At 32.4% G+C, this 13,934-nt stretch overlaps 1 protein-coding gene across 4 annotated transcripts in view; it reads right to left on the bottom strand.

Annotated features, from left to right (window-relative positions):
- LOC106092078 (ADP-ribosylation factor-like protein 3) overlaps nt 1–11,325 on the bottom strand; it is a 79,370-nt gene extending 68,045 nt beyond the window's left edge. For 2 of the 4 annotated variants that reach the window (XM_059361820.1, XM_013258833.2), the window contains exon 1: nt 11,181–11,319. In XM_059361820.1, the coding sequence (XP_059217803.1) occupies nt 11,181–11,183 (3 nt within the window). In that variant the 5' untranslated portion in view covers nt 11,184–11,319. Of the gene's footprint in view, nt 1–11,180 lie in introns of all 4 variants that reach the window. The other 2 variants (XM_013258832.2, XM_013258834.2) reach the window with 2 other exon arrangements.
- Nucleotides 11,326–13,934: the final 2,609 nt, after the last annotated feature.

Genomic DNA, 13,934 nt, shown 5'->3' with positions numbered 1-13,934 from the left:
AAAAATATGCTCCCGAGCATTCTCGTAAATCGATATATGTTGTGAAGGAGATTGAAAAAGCTCAGTTACAAATATTGGCATTAATAAATCGACTCCAATTAACAAATAAAGGAAAATTAGAGTAGATATATAAGAAACAGGATTTATCGTAGACCATTTGAAGCTATCAGAGACAGTAAAAAATCAGTTGCGCAGCATATGCAACCTACTTAATGCAAAGGCGACTATTAAAGTTCGCTGGGTAATACCCGTATAGTTTGCTGTACTTAGTGATTAGGTCTTTCAACTCAACAAAGATAATATAACAAGCATTGCTTATAATTTACGTAAATGCATAAATTATTTGTTTAAAGAATAAATAGAATGATAACCTATGTGAGATGATTTGGAAGCTTATGTATAAAGTTCTTTTCATTATGAATATTTCTTAAATTGATCGGAAGTGAACTCCAGAGACAACTAAACTAGGACCTGTGAGGTTCTCAACGCAAAAAGTCGTAAAAAAAGTAAAAACGCGTTAACCAATTAACGCCTAATTCTCGATTCCTTGTCCGATTTAAATGAAATTTCTTATATTCATTATTCAGGACATTTGTATGATTATTTGACATGATTATTTTTAAATTTTTTTTTTTAATCTAGAATCTGTTTTGAAAAGTATGAGGCTAAACGTATTTTTAATATAGAAGCCAACAAGAAACTAAAACGGTTTCAAGAAATCTCACTTCATAGAATTTTTAGAAAATATTTTGTAACCCCCAATCAAACCTCTTTCCTAACTTAAGTTAGAATTTTTCAAGACAGCTCTTTTCTTGTCCTGAAAAAAGGGTATCGTATTAAATAGCAAAAAAGTTACTTAAATATTGTTCAAATTTTCATTACGCTTTATGAAGATTTTCTTTTCGGATATGAAAATTTGCTAAATTATGGGAACATATGCTATTATCAAAGAAATTCCACTTAGTTCATACTAAAAGTGGGTATGTAGATTTCCTAAAAATTTTTCCTTACAACCTTTTTTAAACAGGTTCAAATAAATTTCAAAAATACTCCCCAAGGGGAAAATTACATCCTAAATTGTAATCTGCGATATATCAAAAAAAAATTAGTATGGAAAATAATTTTTGTAACAAATTTTTACTGAAGCTCATTACCATTAATTTTCCGGACATGTTAATATGAAGTCCACCACGTTGTAAGAGCAAGATTAAAATTCAATTTTTTAGTTAGTGGAAAAGAAATAATTTTTAAAAGGATTTCACACTCGTACTCGTAAAAAAGTACACCCCAAATAAATGAAATTGAACTAAATGGTAATAAAATTGACCATGATTTAGCGCTTAAGACTTGGTGTGTCCCGTTTGGTACTTAAAATTCCTTATTTAAGGTATGTATATGAGAGAGACATAAAATTTAGTTGAAATTTTCAGGTTGGGATATCTGAACTCAATTTCAGCATGGTTTGAACATAATTATAAGGAAATTTCTTTTGCATTTTAATACCAATTTCATACAAATTTGTCGTATGATAACATTTAAATTTTTTACATACAAATTTGGAAATACTGATGTTTTTCATAAAATCTATTTGTTTTTCGTCATTTTGCGCTTACTTTTTTGGTCTTAAAATCTTATTTAAGGCGCTATTTCACGACATGTAGATGTCTTATGACATTTCACTTTTTGTATTCAAATGTAATTGAAAATATTTGTCAAAATGGTCAATTTACATACGATTCATCACTTTTGCTTTCACATCTGTGTGTTGTTTTCGTATGACATAACCTAAAAATTTGAGCAAAAGCTGATTTTTTTATGCGTAAAAATTGTTAAAGTTGTGAGAAAGCTGGTGAAATCATAAATTTGTGAAAACAATTTAATTTTGGGCAGCTTTCATTCGACTGACAACAAAACAGCTAATATCTTTTTATTTTTAATAGAAGGAATATAGCACTCTCTAATCGACAAAAATTAAATGTGCTATTTTGAAAAGTGATTTTCATATGTTAGTTTCGTTTGTATCACACGACATGTACAACTCAACATGCGCTAAATTTGACATGTCATAAGACATCTACATGCCGTGAAATAGAGCCTTTAGATTCCATTGCAGGATATTGTCCGGCTATAGACCATTTCGTTCAATGCTTTCTATTCAAAGAGTAGCACAGCAAAAAACTTTCAAAAGTAAGGCAAAATGTGTGATATTGCTCAAAGGCATATAGCCGGACAATATCCTGCAATGGAATCTAAATAAGATTTTAAGATAAAAAAAAGAATCGCAAACAGACAAACCAAACGAAAGGCACGTCGCATGTGATATAGGTATAACTGCCTGTACACAAAACAGCATCAGCCGATGGCTGATCTCAGTGCAGAGAACAAATAATTTCGGCAAAATTGTGTTTGTTTGTTGCTTTTGGCATTGTTGGATAAATTAAATTGAATAAGGTTAGTGAGATTTTACTTCTTCACTATTGCGCTTGTGAATCAAGTCGTCCTAAAGAGCCCTGTTCAAATGCAGATGTGTGCTTTGCAACCTACTATAATTGGGTTGGTATTCTACGTACTCATTTGACAAATTTCTGCTGATGATGATTCTGGCAAACCAATATTCTTTGAATAGAAAGTATTGAACGAAATGGTCTATAGCCGGACAATATCCTGCAATAGAATCTAAATATTTAGTTTTTCCTGTTTTATGAAAACTTAATTCAACGTATCCGGTATAAGGAGGATAAATAAAAGTAAGGTTATATCTGAATTATATTGAGATATAAATTGGGGCTTAACAGTATTATTAACTAAAAAATAAATTATTTTGTTTGCAAATATGTAATTATATTACTTCTACAATTTTCGCTTAATCAAAAAAGTTAATAATGATCATTAATTTTTAAGTTTTAGCCACGTTACAAATAAATATTTGATTGTTTAATAACACTGATGAGATTGTTTAATAAAGATGAGTTATTATCTGTATCATTTGACTGGTTTTTACCATTCATCTAGCCAATTTGGATATATATTTGCTGCAAAAAGACATAGAATGTCTAAAATGAAAAAAACAATTAGTTGAAGCAGCTATAAAATAATTTAAATGGCACTTACCTAAATGGATTTTTACCTGCTGAAAAAAACCGTAGTTGCTTTTAGTTTTAATAATTATAATGGGAGTTTTATTAACTACCTTAAATATCTAAAATGAAAACAGAAAATAAATAAATTTAAATCAAATAATATAAAATAGAATAGAATAAAACAAAATAAATAAAGTAAAAAAAAAATAATACTAAATTAATTAAAAAATAATTAAAATAAAATGAAAGAAAAATAAATATAAAAAATTAATTAAGTAATTAATAAACTGATTAACAGAAAATTAAAAAAATTATACAGAATTAAATAAATAACTACTAACTACTAAAATTGGCATGAACTTTCCATTAAGGAACAGGGAATACTTCTCTCATATCAATGAGTGCAATCTGATTAAAGTTTAAGCTTAATGATAAGGGGCCTCCTTTTTTATGCTGAGTCCGAACGGCGAGCCGCATAGCGACACCACTTGGCAGAGAAGTTTTCATCTGGTAGGGGACCTTACAAATGTAGCCATTGTTAGAAAGGGATAACCACCGCTGAAAATGTTTCTGATGTTCACGCCGAGATTCGAACCCAGGCGTTTGGCGTCATGGGCGGAAAATAATAAATAAATGAAATAAATAACACAAAAATAATTAATAAGTAAATTAAAACATAAATAAATGATTTAAATTAATAAATGATTAAATAAAAAAAAATAACATAAATAATAAATAAATAAAGTAGAACTTACCTACAGAATGATTTTTGGCATTCGTTTTAATTGACGAATGAAGTAACATACTGGATCTCGATAAAATTTGGATATTTCTCCATAAAAAGCCGCTATAAAAAATAGATGCGAACTGCCGTGAAATCTTTAAATTTTATAAAAACAAAATGATATTCCTTTGTAAATTAAAAAAATAATTGCACTTCGCGCCAATTCACACACAGCCATTCGTTTTACAGCATGCACTTACCCATAAACAAAACAGATTTTAATAAATTCAGACTGTAAATGGGTCTATGTTTTACTGGCAGCTAAGAAAAATATTCTTAAAATGCACTTACATATTTTAAGGAATTATATTATACACCTCTTTTTATTCTACACTAACTAAAAAGTTATGTGTTAAAAATGTTTTAATAGCTTCTACAACGTGATGAACTTCAAATTAGCAAGTCTGCAAAACAATGATAATAAGCTTCAGTAAGAATTAGCTGCAAAATTTTTGTTTCATACAAAACTTTTTTAGTATGTCGCAGCCCAGCATAAAATATTGCACCCCCGGATGCAATAGTGTAAGTTAAAACCATCGTGACATTAGCATACACAGTTGCTTCCATCATGCATGATTTTTGTGGGCGATGTCCCACTTAAATGCGATTGTTTAAAGATCCAAAATGCTCTTCTGGTTTAACATAAAATATGCAACATTACCACCACAAATTTATTTTGCCTTTTTCATGCAAAGAGTAGTTTCAACGAAAACACAGTTTTTTACGATTAATGACCCAAAAAGTAAAGATTTTTTTTTAAATTGTTTTTATTTGCAGTATGTTATTAAAAATAAATTGTCAATAACAAACTCAGTCTCAGATGACGTTTTATAATAATTTATTTAAAAAATAAATGGAAACAAATAAAAATATTCAAAGTTGAATTCAGTCTCAAAAAACTTTTAAGAATAATGTGTTAAAAAGCATTAAGAAACAACAAAAGATAAAAAAAAACACAACATAACCTTTTTGTCCGAGTTCGCAAATTTAACTGAAGATATTTAAACCTCTTTGAAGGATAAAGATCGTGCCAATGACACGACAATTCGTGAGGCACGAGTTGTTTTACTTGACCTTTGTTCAATGAGCTTAAAAAACTATTACCATACACAAACGCTAATAAAAGTAATATGGATGCAAAAAAAATTCATCTTTACCATACTTTGAACCCGTGTTTCATGCATACCCTATGTAATTGATTAATGCGCAAAAGTATGTTAAATTTTGTTACCCATTGGCCGGACCGAATTTTGGAAACCCACCACTAGGATTCTGCAGAAAATCTACCCAAAATTAATTTAGTTACAGGACATAATTTTACTCTACGTACCAAATTTCAACCAAACAAGGCTTATAGAAGCCGAACAAGAATAATCGAGAGATCGGATTATATGGGGGCTATATCAGGTGAAAGTCCGATTTGAACCGTATTTGGCAATGTTGTTGGAAGTCAGAACACTACGGGCAAAATTTCAGCCCAATGCGACAACAATTGTGACTTATAGGGGCTCAGGAAGTCAAGTCGAAGGACCACTTTATATAGCAGCATTTGCAATCTCCAACAACCTTCATTAATAAGACGTGTTGCAAGCGACTAGCTTTATGAGTTCGACCGCTATCTGGATTTCGACAGACGGACGGACGAGCATGGCTAAATCGACTCAGAATGTCGATACGATCAAGAATATGTGTACTTTATGGGGTCACAGATCTGTGTTTCGAGGTGTTACAAACAGAATGACTTCAGTAGTATACACCCATCCTATGGTGGTGGAAAAAGCAAAAATCGAGGACAACCCAAAACGCCCAAGCAAACGACCAAGCAAAACATCTGTCAAAATATTCAAAAGGAAAGGGGCCGCATTACCGCATACGTGATCGAGTGCGCTTCCGTATCAAATGAAATGTCATCTCGAATTTAATGTTATACCACTATAGGGATCCCAAAGTCCTTATGGTTATAGACCGAATTGGACTGTACTTGGCGCAGTTGTTGGGGGTCATAAAAGAACACTATATGCAAAATTTCAGCCAAATCGAATAAAAATCGCGGCTTTTAAGGGCTCAAGAAATCAGATCGGGAGTTCGGTTTATATGGGAGTTATACATGTTCTTGTCCGATTTGGACCGTACTCAGCACAGTCGTTGAAAGTTATAATAGAACACTACATGCAAAATTTCAGCAAAACCGAAAAAAAACTTGCGGCTTGCAAAGCCTCAAGAAGTCAAATCGGGAGATCGGTTTATATGGAGGCTATATCCAAATCTGAACCGACATGGCCCATTTGCAAACTCCAACGTCCAACATCAATATTATGTATCTGTGCAAAATTTTAGCGGCTAGCTCTTTGCGTTCGACCGACGGACGGACGGACATGGCTAGTTCAATTCAGAATGTCAAGACAATCACGAATATATATACTTTATGGGGTCCTAGATCAATATTTTGAGGTGTTACAAACAGAATGACTAGATTGGTATACCGCCATCCTATGGTGGTGGGTATAAAAAGCTCTATAGAGAAAAAAAGGTGCACAGAGATCCAAATTTTGCTTTACTTATGTTGCTGCTAGCTAGGTAAGAATTGTTTCCAATTTTTCTAAGATGCATTTGGGTACTTTATTCTCAAGTGCTAGGATTCATTACTCTCTGGTTAACTCTTGTTGCCATCAATATATTTTGAAAATTGTATAGTTATTTAAACGGAAGGAAACGGAAGTATCATTACTTGGTTATATCGATATGATGAATTTCAGCAGCGTTATTCACAAGGTTTTTATTAACTCGTGCCAAAGTTTGTTTGTGCATATTGGAGCCAAATTTTAGGGATTACATCCTTATAAGTGTATGATTCATCTTTTTTTCAGTCAACCAACACGCAGAGGATGTCCCCAATATATGTAGTGCATTGTGTTGAAGAGGATAGTTTAGGATCGAAGGGGGGAATGAGGGAGCAGTGTTTATTGACATTTGCTTTGAATTTCTGGAATTTCGTTAGAGGCGGTAGAGACATCCGCCGGAAGTCGATGCCACATACGAACCGTCCTTGCTAGAAAAAATTCTCTCGATAGTGCATGGTCCGATCAGCTGGCCAATCGATTACAAACCGGTGCGCGCTTCAAAAAATCTTGTATTTCTGACAAACAATCTTAAGTCGGGAATCGGAAGACTGATTTCCGAAAAACACACAACGTGGAAGAATCGATAGAACAGCGCTACACAACCCACATTCCAACGATGTTCAAGGAAAACAATAGAGTTGAATACCCTACCATCTCCAATCAACTCCAACACCTCTGGACACGGGCAAGCAACTTCAAGAATGACTTTTGGAGCTCCAGCCTATATATGCGAGTTATATTCCATATTCGGCCTGATGTACGTAGCGTAGATATTAAGAAGAGGAAGTGAAAAATTTCTTACACCGCTTAAGAAAGCCCAAGCACTTGAATGCTTCCTCCGACACTTCGGACATCACATTCAATCTTCATGCCCAGAACATTAAGAGCATCAAGAGACTGCTTGATATCCACACCGTCGAAAGATATTGACGATTGTAAAGTGCCAGTGAATCGTTTGTGGGGCAACAAACAGCACTGCGTTTTGCGTGCATTAAAATCTACTCTGTTCATTCGACCCCACTCAGAAATGCAGCAAATCCTGGCAGAGTGTTACCTCCATAATCCGCCTCCTGTCTTAAATCTCTCGAAGACTCGGCCTATGGTCGAATGAAAATGAATGACAGAGGTTGCTGTCATCCGCGAACGAGAGTTGGGAGCCGATGAGTCCTTCACTCTTTTCACAAATGACCAAAAGCTATCACTTCCCCTTGGAGAAGCAAGAACTTTGGCAAGAAGACGCTGTTCGTGCAGAAACTTTTCGGGTCTAAGTACTCTGGCACACGAAATTCTTGTCTGTTTGCATGACATTTCTATTTGAACAATTTCCGAATGTCCCCTCTTTCGACCTGAGGGCATTTCTGCACGCCTGGTTAAACCAGGTTTTGTCCTTTGATTTAACGGACATTATTTTGGTTGGAATAAATAAATAACTCCATTCCAATTGAGATTTCTTTTCGCGTGTTTTATGAGCCCAAGACCATAAATTGAGAGATCGTCCTATATGGCACCTCAGAGACGGAGCCAGGATTTTATTTTGGGGGGCCCACCCCACATATTTCAAAATCAAAAGTTGCCAAAATGCTTGTTACTGTAAAATTGGTAAAGATACCTCAACTTTGTTTTTGAAAATTGTGGTAGCTTTTGGGTGCAGGAACTGGCCCAACTGTGATAACATTTGGTCATAAAGTCATAGCTGAATTTTGTACTTATTGCCAACACACTATTTATAGGCCGATCCTAATCTTTCAAGCCTTCGATAAGTGGTTGTCTTTGCTAATATCTTAGTTTTACAGTGAAAGTTTCGAAGAATCAGCTTCAGTATTTTAATGAAATTTTTTCATTTCCCCTTATTTTTGCTTTCAAACTGGTTTTATGATTTCAACAGAATATTGCTTGTGTCGGTCTATTGGTTTTAAATAACTTTTATTTCCATAAAATTTTGCGCAAACTGAAAACACTTAGCAACTATAAATGTTAAATTTAAAAAATATAAAATTTTGACCAATTTTCACGAAGAACCATCTACATTCTATCGCTTATTTCTTCTTCGCACGTAATTAAAATCAATCGAAAATGCATTTGGAAAAGATGTCCGGTAAAAATTGCATCCAACTATTGTTGTATATGCTTAAAATTCCATCATGCCTGTATAAGGTCTGAAGATTTTCTAATTTATTGGAGATAAAATAAGAAAAGATGGTAAAACTAAAAGACAGAAACATGGAGAGATATCTACGCTATTGCAGTTGTAAACTTTTGTCTTTGTTCACTAATTGATGTCCAATGACCTAGGGGCAAACGTATGTAAGTGTAATATCAAACTTGCTCTCATAGATAAAAGCCTGCTGAATAATATTATTTTAACACATTTCATAGTAAGAATTAATATTTTTTACAATTACTTTTTGTAGATAATATGTAGATTTTGAAGCTTTCTGATTTCATTCACTATGGCATTCCCATTACTTATGATAAAATAAATAATACTTAATCAAAGTGTTGTGTTATCAGTGACATTTTTGTAGTTCATCAAAAAAGTAATCGTGAAAACATGGATATTTCACTGTGAAATACGAAATTAATATCCACCTTTATGTAAAAATGCAATTTGACTTGTCGACTTTCATTAGAGATTCTCGAACATAACATAATCATTATTTTCATTGTAAAAGGATTTTCTTGGAAGAAAATCAAAAATTCAAAAAGTAAATTTTTAAATGTTTTTAAAATAATATTTTACTGTGCTCAAATCTACGGTTAAAGCCAACAGAAGCAACAATTTTCGTCCCTTAATCACTATGAGCTCCGTATCAATTGCCTTAAATACTGTATTGTGAATTATGGAATTCCAAGAAAAAAACCAATGGGTTTTATTTGAAATAATTATTTAGGAATGTAAATTAATCTGTGTGATCATTTCGTGGCTTTAAAGTTGTGTTCTCTGATGTAATTAAAATAATTTATAATTAAATATTACTAATCATTCTTTGGAAAAGTTTTTATGACTAACAAGCTAAATATTTGATTTAAAGACATTTTTTTAATAATATTTTTTCTACAGATAAAATTTCAATTAAATAAACGAGAATTAAGAGAAAATTCTTATACAATTATGTTTTAAAAAAATCGAAATGGTTGCAAGTCTTTAGGAACAATTTTTATAAAAAAAATTTGTTGGCAAGGAAATTCCATGAAGATTTTGGTTCAAAGAAACTTTTAATTACTTATCGTTTAAAACAATCCCAAAAAAATTTCTTGTGAAAAAATAACATTGCGATTCGGTCTTTAAAAAAAATTGCATTAACCCATTAACGATGAAAAATACTCAAAAATTTTGAAAGAATTTTTAAAAATTCGAATATTTAGAAAAAAAATAAAATTTCATCAAAATCGGACAACAGAATCGAGGATCATTTTGTCTTTAAAAGTATTTATTGAAATTTGTCTATAAAAAAAAACATAGGAAAATATTGTTTGGGACAGATGAGCATAATAAAAAACTTGAAAAATGTTTATGCAAATGTAGTGTCGGAAAATGCAAAATTTTATTGAAATTTTGGCTTTAAAAAATTCATGAAAATTTAGTCTTTAGAAAAAGTTTTATCGAAAAACTTTTTTATAAAAAGTTTAAATAAAATTTTGTCTTAAAAAAATTTTAAACAAATTTTGTCTTTAAAAAAATTTAAAGAAATTTTGGGTTTAAAAATAATTTCGAGAGGGATCCGGCCAGTGCAGAAGTTTTATCGTCAAAGAATGTTACGCTGAATTTTTGCATTTAGAAAATTTCATTAAAATTGGTTTGGAAAAAAATTCATTAAAAATTTGGTTTTTATTAGGAATTTTGTCTTTAAGAAAAAATAATTTTAAGGATGCCCTGGCCTCAACAAAATGTTGTCTTTGGCACGTGGTCCCCTTCCCTGGCTACGTCCCTGTGTCAGCTATATCCAAATCTGGACCGATCTGGGCCAAACTGAAGAAGGATGTCGAGTGGCCTAAAACAACTCAATGTATTAAATTTCAGCAAAATGTGTGGCTTTTATGGGCCTTAAATGTGGCTTTTATGGACTTTGGACCTTAAATCGGCAGATCGATCTATATTGGGGCTATATCAAGATACATTCCGATATAATCCATTTTCGAACACACCCGCCTATGGACAAATTTTAAAGACTGTAGTGTGACAGATGGACTGATATGGCAAGATCGTCTTTGATTGTTACGACGATGAGGAATATATATACTTTATAGGGTCGGAAATAGATATTTCGATGTGTTGCAAATGGAATGACAAAATGAATATACCCCCACCCTTCGGTGGTGGGTACAAAAATATACGTATTTATTCAAACTAAATTTGACAGGTCACATGAGAAATGTATGTCGTCTGATAGTAACTTCAAAAGAAAGACGTTGCATTAAGGGTAGGGTCAGTACGCAGAAAAGCACAGAAAAAGAATTATATCGGTTGATTGGCTTTTCCATGGCACCTTTGGTCTCCGAAGTTCCCAAAACTTTTCATGGTAATAAGTGCCTTATGCCGCAGGTATCAATGATTAATATACATGTTACGCTCACATTTCTAATCGATATGCCATAATCCAACTGTTGTTATAGAAACTATCTTCAATAGGGGTCAGAATTGTGTCAACTACTTAAAATATTTTATTTTTCATCATTGAATAGAAGTTTCCGTACCATAATTATTTTTTTTAGGTCAAAGTGTAACAAATTAAAGAACTAAAATAATGAAATGACACCTGGCAACATCAAAATCACTAAACACTTGAAAAAATAAACTATTCGCTTATTATGTTTGTTACGCACTGGTTAACTTAAACTTGGACATGGGGGATGATGGCGGAAACAGCAACGATCGCTTAGCAACCGCAACATTTGGGTTGTTTTATTCACCAGTCCATCGGAATCGCTAGCTTTTGGATAAATACAACGCTCTTCCCGCTAAATGCTTTGTATTTTTACGTTGGCAGCACTGACACACATCCAAAATAATCAAATATCAATAAAACAAACAAAATATGTAATTTTTATTAAAAATAAATGTTTCTCCGAGTTCATAAATGTGAATTTATTAAAATTCTGAGTATTTTTGCAATTCCAGAACGTTGAATCATGGAAAAATAGTTCGCGTTCTTCCTCTTTTAGTTTTGTCATTCAAATTGAATGATGACATCATATGTTTTAATAAACGGCGCCCGCTTAGCTAATCGGGGATAGCATTTTTCTTCATACCAATTAAACGAGAAAATCCGCTTTATGGGTAAATAAAACACTCCTATTAAATCCATATTCTTCATGAATATGACTCTATTACACGCTATATAGGAGTCTTATGACATGTCAAATTTTGCGCATGCAGAGTGATACAAATGAAACCAACATATGAAAACCACTTTTCGGAAAAGCATATGTAATATTTTCGATTAGAGCGTGCTCTATTCCTTCTGACAAAATCATAAAGAAATCAGCTGTTTTTGTTGTCAGTCGAATGAAAGCTATACCAAATTAAAATGTTTTCACAAATTTAAATTTAACAACATTTCTCACAACTTTAACAATTTTAACGCATAAGTGGTACAAATGAAACTAACATATGAAAATCACTTTTCAGAATAGCATATGTAATTTTTTCGATTAGAGCGTGCTCTATTCCTTCTGACAAAACCATAAACAAATCAGCTGTTTTTGTTGTTAGTCGAATGAAAGCAATACCAAATTAAAATGTTTTCACAAATTTAAATTTAACAAACTTTCTCACAACTTTAACAATTTTAACGCATAAAAAAATTAGATTTGCTCACATTTTTGGTTATGTCATACGAAAGTAACATACATGTGTGATACCAAAAACGATGAATCGTATGTAAATTGACAACTTTGACAAACATTTTAAATTACATGTGAATAAAAAAAGTGTCATGTGATAAGACAACCACATGTCGTGTAACATCGAATTTAAGCTGATATTACAGGATAAGGCTTGTCATATGGGCAGACACTTTCTTTATTATAAAGGTGCCATCACACTATTGTTCTGGTCTTATGACATGTAAAATGCCCTTCCTTCTGACAAAAACATAAAGAAATCTGCTGTTTTTTTGTAAGTTAAATTGTTCAAACAACTTTAATAATTTTTGGCAAAAAAAATCAGGTTTTTGCAAATAACATAACACACATAATTTAATTCCAATGATACATAAAAAGTGACATGTCATAAGATAAGAACATATAGTCTGATAACACCTTAAAGGCCGAAACATAATGAGGGGGTGCAATTTTTTTTTGGAGCGTAGCGTTGAAAAAATGGTACTTTGCGCACAAATATCTTTGATGCTTGAAAGCAAGCGGCATTCTGTGCTGCCACACGTGAAGTATACTCAACCAAATTTTTTATTCAAAAAACCGAAAATCTTTGCTTTAAAAGCAGTTTATCTGCTGAAAATGGGAAAACAGACCGCTGTTTCGCCAAACATAGGGCTGCTGTATCAGCAAACTTTTCTGTCAACTAAATCAGCAAACAAAATCTGATGTTTTAAGTAAAAAATTTTGCTGAAAAAAATTTGTATGCTATTTTTTATGTCCGCCTGTTACTTTTTTTATTAGAAATTTTGTTGGAAGAGATGATTTTAATTTGTGGAATATTACTGAAAAGAAGCTGCCTGATCCATCCATTGGTATACATTTCGAAATGTGGCTGAGCTAGCTCGCATTTTTTGTTATTGCTCTAGTAATGTGTACATGACTGGCATGGTTTTTGTATCTAAATTTCAAGAAAAAAGATAATGGAATGTATACATTGAGTGGTGATTATAAACATCCACTGAGAAACACATTTACATTTGTATATTATGTTTTCCTTTAACATACCCTTCATAATTGAGCAGCAGTCATTTTCAGTAAACAACAGACTTTCAGCAGTAAACTACTGAACTACTGCTACAATAGCAGCAAAAGTAACAACAAATATTCAGAAGACAGTATTTGCTATTTTCAGCTATCTTTTTTCTATGAGTGTAATGTTTTTCGTCGTCAAAGTTAAAAATTATTTAACTTTTGCGAATTGATTTTTTGCCATTTGTTTACATAGATCCTTTTTTAACGACGCACAGTGGGCCAAATGGCAAAAAAATTGGAAATAAGTCTACAACTTTTTATCTGTTGATTTTAGCCATACAAAATGTTCTAGACATTTGTAGAGGAGGACATAGGCTTTCAGAAAAGTGCTGTTGTTGGTCCATATCTTTAATACAGGGTGAGCTACAGGGTGTCAAAGTTGACCACTTTTGACTTCTCCAAGCTTCTGGGGGCCATAACTTTTGATCTACTCAACCGATTTACATGATTTAGGACTCTAGAGAAAGAGCTTGACAAGATCTAAAAAACTTATGCATAAAGTACCATGCCATCGTGTACTGTTAAGGAGTTATGAAT

The sequence above is a fragment of the Stomoxys calcitrans genome, chromosome 2 (genome assembly GCF_963082655.1).
Source record: "Stomoxys calcitrans chromosome 2, idStoCalc2.1, whole genome shotgun sequence".
In the NCBI taxonomy this organism is placed as follows: domain Eukaryota; kingdom Metazoa; phylum Arthropoda; class Insecta; order Diptera; family Muscidae; genus Stomoxys; species Stomoxys calcitrans.
The sequence above is the reverse complement of the archived record's forward strand: the minus strand, read 5'-3'. Positions and strand labels throughout refer to the sequence as shown.